The sequence below is a fragment of the Octopus bimaculoides genome, chromosome 26 (genome assembly GCF_001194135.2).
Source record: "Octopus bimaculoides isolate UCB-OBI-ISO-001 chromosome 26, ASM119413v2, whole genome shotgun sequence".
NCBI lineage: Eukaryota > Metazoa > Mollusca > Cephalopoda > Octopoda > Octopodidae > Octopus > Octopus bimaculoides.
In genome coordinates this window covers 9,294,619-9,302,740 of record NC_069006.1, presented here as the reverse complement: position 1 = coordinate 9,302,740, position 8,122 = coordinate 9,294,619, and the positions used below count along the sequence as shown (strand labels likewise).

At 36.9% G+C, this 8,122-nt stretch overlaps 1 protein-coding gene across 1 annotated transcript in view; it reads right to left on the bottom strand.

The window, feature by feature from the left end:
* LOC106867632 (rootletin) overlaps positions 1-8,122 on the bottom strand; it is a 301,162-nt gene that overhangs the window by 74,162 nt on the left and 218,878 nt on the right. The window contains exons 5-6 of the mRNA XM_052976898.1: positions 5,512-5,630; positions 4,514-4,679 (exon numbers count right to left, since the gene is read on the bottom strand). Coding sequence (XP_052832858.1) covers positions 4,514-4,679; positions 5,512-5,630 — 285 coding nt within the window. The remainder of the gene's footprint in view (positions 1-4,513; positions 4,680-5,511; positions 5,631-8,122) is intronic.

Here is an 8,122-nt window from a genome sequence, read left to right as displayed (position 1 = left end):
ATATATAAATATATATGTATATATTCTTTTTTTTCTTTCAGTCATTTGACTGTGGCCATGCTGGATCACCGCCTTTTAGTTGAAGAAATCGACCCCTGGACTTATTCTTTGTAAGCTTAGTACTTATTCTATCGGTCCCTTTTGCTGAACCACTAAGTTATGGGGACATAAACACACCAACATCGATTGTCAAGTGATGGTGGGGGGGGGGGACAAACACATACATACATACATACAACAGGCTTCTGTCTACCAAATCCACTCACAAGGCTTTGGTTGACCAAGGTGTCACACAGTGGGACTGAACTTGGAATCATGTGGCACAAGGGAAGACAAAGGAACACAGAGAAAAACAGCAAAAAAATACACACAATGGATATGGAGACATTCAATCCCTCATCAGTTGTTGACAAATATCATCACTATTTCAACACCTGGTAATATTGCTCAGTTTGGCTGTGTCAGCAACATAAGCTGCTGGTGTATAAATGAGCAGACATGGTAGGCGAACATGAACAGGATAAGTAGGAATAACAAAAAAGCAGAAGGTCTTGAGCTAGAAACGGTAATAAAGTTATAAGAAAAAAATAAATAAACAAAATGAAAGAAACACATAAGCAAGGACAAGGTGGATGTTAAACGATGATGATGGTGATGATGAATAACAGAAAAAAAAAACGACACATATTTGGATACATAAAATTTCTTTCAACTATGCAATAAAAATAAGGAGTGTTGGTTGAAGAAACATTAATGGGGAAGATGGTGAGTCTTTTGAATTCAGAAAAATATTTATATAAAAATTTTAGAGTTAGAGGGAGCTGCAACTATATTATATATACATATGACTGGAACTTGTGCCGGTGGCACATAAAAAGCACCATTCGAGAGCACGGTCAATGCCAGTGCCGCCTGACTGGCCCCCGTGCCAGTGGCACGTGAAAAGCACCACCTACACTCTTGGAGTGGCTGGCATTAGCTGTAGAAACCTTGCCAGATCAGATTGAAAGTCTGGTGCATACTATTGGCTTGCTAGTATGGAAAACGGACGTTAAATGACGATGAACTGTTAAATAAATAAAAAGTGGCTGTGTGGTAAGTAGCTTGCTAATCAACCACATGGTTCTGGGTTCAGTCCTACTGCATGGCACCTTGGGTGAGTGTCTTCTACTCTAGCCTTGGGACAACCAAAGCCTTGTGAGTGGATTTGGTAGACGGAAACTGAAAGAAGCTTGTCGTATATATACATATATATATATATTTATGTGTGTGTGTGTCTGTGCCTGCATTTGTCCCCCCACCATCTCTTGACAACCGATGTTGGTGTGTTTATGTCCCTGTAACTTAGTGGTTCAGCAAAAGAGACCGATAGAATAAGTACTAGGCTTGCAATGAATAAATCATGTGGTTGATTTGTTCACTAAAGGCAGGGCTCCAGCATGGCCCCAGTCAAATGACTGAAACAAATAAAAGAATAATAGGCTGAAGCATGGCTGACACTGTTTGCAGTCGCATGGTTTTAGGGTTCAATCTCACAGCCTGGTGCCCTGGTTCAGTACCTTCTTCTCTAGCCTCCAGCTGACAAATGCCTTGGGAATGAAATTTGGTAGACAAACACAATACAGTAACCTGTCACGTATGTATGGTATGTATGGCACAAGCTATCATATCATACTAACCTTGCAAGCGACAGTTAAACTGTTTTACGTATATGTATATATACATACACATATATATACATACAAAAACACACCACACATACACATCCTTATACACATAAATGCATAGATATGTACACACCACACAAAATAGACACAAATATATATATATATATACACACACACACACACACACACACAAACACACATAGATACATACAATCCTACACACACACATGCATACAAATGCACTCAAACTTCTTTTATGCTTCATACACAATTATAAATCACATTGACACCACTGACATGGAGAGAGAACTACAAATATACTTCACATATATCTACATTACACAATTCACGTTATACACCATATATAAACACACACAAAGCAATATAAAGATATTACTTTTACATCACTGACTCTAAACATATTTACAAATTTATAATCAGTAAATAAGGTGGTGTCCCATCAAGGCTTTAAGCTGTTCAAACTTTAATCAAACAAATTAAAGAAAGAAATTATTGTTTTTATATTTTATGTTTTATATCATAATTATATACATATACCTAAATAAATAATAGAGATTGCTTTTAAACTTACCAATGTTTACTATCAAATTATTTCTCTTTTCAATTATGCCTTTTCTCCTTAAAATTAGCAACATTTAAAAAGTTTTTGTCTAATTAACATGTATTAGACAGACATTGTTGCCACCTAATTGATATTAATTAGCTGTTTTTCTGTTTTCTTGTATATATATGGTTAGATAGATGGACAATAATTATTTACCTGGGATCTCAGTTTTAATCCTTAAAAGTCTCATTCAAGCAGAAATTTTCACTCTCTTTGATGTATAGAGTCCCACCAAGAGTAAACATTATATTGTTTCTCAACAAGTTGCTGAATAATGCCAAATAATACACAACATAATATATATCTCGTATCTATATATATACATATGAATATGTATATAATTTGCATATGTATGTGTGTGTGAGTGTGTGTGTGTATATGTATGTATATGTGTGTATATATGTATGTATATGTGTGTAAATATGCATATATATACATGCATAAATATATATGTATGTATGTATATATATATATAAATAAATATATATGTGTGTGTGTGTAAATATGTCCCTAAACCACTAGTTAAAAGAATCCAAGGCTGCAAAGGTTATATCAAATGAATTGAAATTCAGTACCGTTTCCTCTTCTCTACTCTTAATCCCAAAATTCTTGAATGCTTTAAGAAGCAGCAGCTTATCAGCCTAATGTGTCTTGAACAGCACACATTCCAGGTGGTTCTGTGAAGTTTTCGGGTGGGAGATGGGAGGGTCTCTAATCAACACCCCCACCTTTCAGTCAGCCTGTGTTTGTGTTGTCCACCCCAATGTATATATCCACAATCAACATTATTCATACCTGAGTGTGATTTATTCATTCCTTTGTTTCAATCTCCATGGCACAGTGGGAGTTTTGGTTTTAAATTTGTGCTTATGTATATACATACATACCTACCTAATTACACGTACACACACACACACAAACATAAATACATACACACACACATACATATACACACATAAATACATACACATACATATATACACACACATACATATATACATACAAACCCACATGCACACACATATATATACACATGCATACGCACACACATACACATATATATATACACATGCATACACACACATATATAGATACATACACACACATATAAATACATACACACATATACAAACACACACACACATATACAGACAGTGTGAGAGAAAAGAGGAACTATATAACAAAGGGATCAAAAGACAAACATGCAAGCAGACAAAAAATAAATAACACAAAAACAATAAAATAAATAAATATTAAAAAAACACCCTTCAGAGAAAGGAAAGAGGGGGAGAACAAGGAACTTAATTAAAATGTAACCTAACTGTAACCTAATCTAACCAAACACATTAATTAGAGGGTGGTGGTGGGGAGACTAACGAGAAATAAATAATGAAAGAAGAAGAGTGGTAGACATATGTTGATGAGGAAAGAATGTGTAGGAAAATATGTTGTAGCCTAATGCATGGCTGCGTGGTTAAGGACACTGCTTTGCAACCATGTGGTTTTAGGTTCAGTCCCATTGTGCAGCACCTTGGGCAATTGGCTTCTGCTATAGCCCAGGGATCGACCAAAGCCTTGTGAGTGGGTTTGATAAACAGAAAATGAAAGAAGCTACATATATATATATATATATATATATATATATATATATATATATATATATATATATATATAAATAGTGGAGGTACAAGGCCAACAATTTTAAGGGGAGGGGCGTTAGTCAATACAAACAACCCTAGTAGTCACTGATAATCTAATTTATTCAAGTCAAAGTGGACTTGAGCAGGATTTGAACTCAGAATGTAAAGAGCTGAAACAAATACTGTAAGGCATTCTTCTTTTCTTTCTTTTTGACACTTTACCAATTGTGCCAGTTTTCCACTGTTTAGTAGCTCATTGCCCTCAACCAGTGCACTACCCTTTGGCCAGGTCTCCACCCTTTATGAGCTTGCCACCTTCTACGAACTCTAAAGCATACATAATTAACTTTTAGCATGCTGAAGGCAAAACATGTTGCCACATAAGTTTTCTCCCCCGTAACTGCAGGCACATTGTGTTGCATTGAGAGGGGAAAAAACTCATTCGGCAACATGATTTGCCTTCAGCATGCTAAAGGTTAAAAATAATAATAACAGAAAGAGAGAGAAATGGAGAGAAGAGAGAGAGAGATGGAAAGAAAGAAGAGAAGAAAAAAGAGAAAGAGCGCAGAGAAATAAGTTACCTTTTCTTCTTCTCTCCACTCTTGTTCTTTGTGATCGAGATCTTCTCGAGCCATTTGCCAATCAGTGGTCAACTTCTGAATGTCACTGGTGAGGCTTTGGTTTGCAGATGTTGCCTGGTCTAATTGTTCTCGTAACATTGCATTGACGTGGGCAAGACCTGAACTTCTGTCAACAGAAAACAGTCATATTGCTTTATGGTTGATCAAATATAAACTCAGTACATCATTATCGTTTTAATGTCCACTTTTCCATGCCAGCATGGATTAGACAGGGTACTATATTTGATGGCCTATAAGACGCACCCTTTTTTAACCCAAAAATGGCTTTAAAAATCCCCCTGCGTCCAATGCACTCAATGTAGGCTCAAAACGGTATGTATGTTTACAAAACGTGTGCTGCCATCTATTGGTGAACAATCACTTATGGTATGTTTATATTGTATGTAGATGCAATAAATTGCTTATAATTACTGGTAATAACATAAAGTTATACAGGTAAGTGGAGGAATTAAAACATTATTTTAGTGGTAATTTATTTTACAAAAGTATAGCCTTATAGGCCATCAAATACGGTAGTTACTGCGGCAGATTTTCTATAGCTGGATGCCCATCTTGTCACTAACCCTCATCCGTTTTCAGGCCAGGTAACATTTCCCCATGGCCAGAGATTTTTATCACAGAAGACTGGAAACAAAACATTATTGCCCATTCCAACAACTATCAGTTATTCATTCAATACAGCCCCATTCCCACAACACATTACCAGTCATTCCTTCAATATACCTCCATACCCACAACACACTACCAGTCATTCCTTCAATATACTCCCCATTCCCACAACACATTACCAGTCGTTCTTTCAATCTACCCCCCATTCCCACAACTCCCAATCAGTTATTCAATCAATATATCCCATTTGTATATCAATTACAATTATCATTATATTTCTTTGTTAAGGTTTCCATGAAGCTTCTAGGAAACAATGGAGTGGAACTCACCTTTGTTGCTCTTCCTCAAGCCGAATGAGGGCAGTTTGAAGGTCAAGACTGGCCAGATTCAGCTCTCCCACTTGGGTCAAGTTTGCAGTATCCAGTGGTTTAATGTAGGTGTCAGACAACTGGTGGAGATAGAAAATTGACAGAAATGATTAGTAACACACCTAAACACATCAAAATCCTGTTGTATCATCATCCTCATCATTTAACATCTATGTTTCATGTTGGCAAGGGTGTCACGTATATTCATGACATCACACGCTAAAAATATTCAACCGTTCAATAAACCAAAGAAATACTTGTTTGCAAAAATATGTAGAAATTCCCCACATACAGGGTTGGCCAAAAGTCACCTGACAGTAAATCAAAGCCATTTTATTCCAAGATTTATTTATGTTTAACAACTGAATGGATTTAATAAAAGCATATAAATACGAAACATCATGAAAATTGTTCAAACTGAGGTCCTTCTTGAACGACTTCACAATTGGAATGAATAAATAAAACTGAATATTAAGTATTTATGGAATTTCTGATTTACTGTCGGGTGACTTTTGGCTAACTCTGTACACTTCCAAATTTGATAGACCTACTTGTCTTTTGACAATCTCGATGTTAAGGTCATTTCAAAAAGAGACCCCACTCAGTTTCCTATCAGCATGCACTAAATTGCCATAATGGCCCCCTAGATAGACTTAGGCATCTAATGTCTTGTCTACCCGTGTTTCTGATACTATGCATTTCCACATTTAATATACACCAATAAATTATTCAAACAGTCCTGGGATGGTAGAAGTTGTGTTGATATATTCTCAGATAATGTTATCATCAGTGATTGTTATTTAAACGGCTATCTTTCAAAGTGATCACAATAAGCAGCTTCCACTGTATGCATACATGTATGAAGACGTGTGTGCATATGTCTCTACACACACACATATCCATGTATATATGTGTAAGTGTGTGTGATTGAGTGTATGTTTCTGGGGGGGGGGAGTGTGGCATTATTTGGCTGGAGTCAGGTTATTTCAGAATGGGGGGGGGTGTTCAGGTGATAATTGTGTCTTCATGTAGCTAATGCTTTACCATTTACCTTTCAGATGCCATCATGGTTTGAAATGCTTAAATAGCAAACTCTGCACTTGCTATTGAAACATTTGTCAACCAATAAAATGGGGGAGGGTCTTTTTTGCTGCACCTTGTATATATTATTAAACCCATTAGGTCAAGTGTGGGACCACGTGCCATTGCAGTGCTTTGCTGCATTCACCATTTGTTGGTATATTCCCAGGTCCTCCTAGGCGACCCGTCAAGCTGGGGTCTCAGACATGCCCTCATTTCTGTAAGACACCTCCTCATCTGCCATGACCATCTGATATGTGGTCAACTAACCTGAGCTGCCAACCCAGCCACATCGTCAGTGAAGAGAACATGGTAAGCAGGGTCTAACTCAGAAAATCAAGCAACATGGCCAACCAGTCAGAACTGGTGTTCCCAAACCATACGAGTAACAGGATGCATCCCAGTTTCTGAGTAGAGTCATTAGTTTGATATGACATCCAATCAATGGTAACCCTTAATCTTGTGAAGCATCCGGGAACCAAAGGAGTTCAGGTGGCTCCTAAGGGCCTGGGATAGTGTCTATGTCTCACAACTGAAGAGAAGGTTAGGGAAGACCAGAGACCTAAACCGTTATCCTCCTGCACAGATATCAGCAGCAACAAACACTCTTGTTCAACGAATCCACAAAGTGCACCAGCTACGGATCTCATTGCCGAGATTAGTGAAGAGGTCAACAACTTTGTTTTCTCACCCACAACATACTGACTCTGTTCACGTTGGCACACACTTTTTTTTTGAAGTCAAAATAGGGGCAATGGACAAAAAAAAAAAAAGCGGTTCAGAAACACTGAAATATATATCATCATCATTATCATTTAATGTCCATTCCCATGTTGGCATGGGTGAGACAGTTTGACAGGAGCTGACCATGTGAAGGGCTGTTCAGGCTCCATGTCCGTTTGGGCATGGTTTCTATGGCTGGATGCCCTTCCTGACACCAACCACTTTATGGAGTGTACTGGGTGCTTTTATGCAGCACTGGCATGGGTGCTTTTTATGTGGCATCAGCACTTATGAGCCTGCAATATATATATACATATATATATATTGCAGCCAAAGAGACAGTCTCTTTGCAGCCTAAGAAAGAGAAGGTGATCTAAATTAAAATGTCCCATTAGAATCTCATCTTAATTTATATTTCAAACACAAGCTTAATGATGACAAAATTATTTTCCAACAGAGGTTAACACTTTTGATACTAACCTGCTGGGGACCTAACCTAGTTCTAAGATACAAACTTCCTATCTCAGAGGGATCTAAATTAAAATCTTCTGCCAAAATTCCAAGTTAATTTATCTACTAAGAATGTTATTTTACTGAATTCTTTGTTATTTTAAAAATTAATTGAAACAAAGGCAGTGGATTTCTACAGAAATATAGTTACAAAAGGGTTTAAGTAAACTACTTTAAGAACTCCCATTAGAATCTCATGTTAATTTATACTTCAAACAGCAGCTTAATGATGACAAAATTATTTTCCAACAGAGATTAA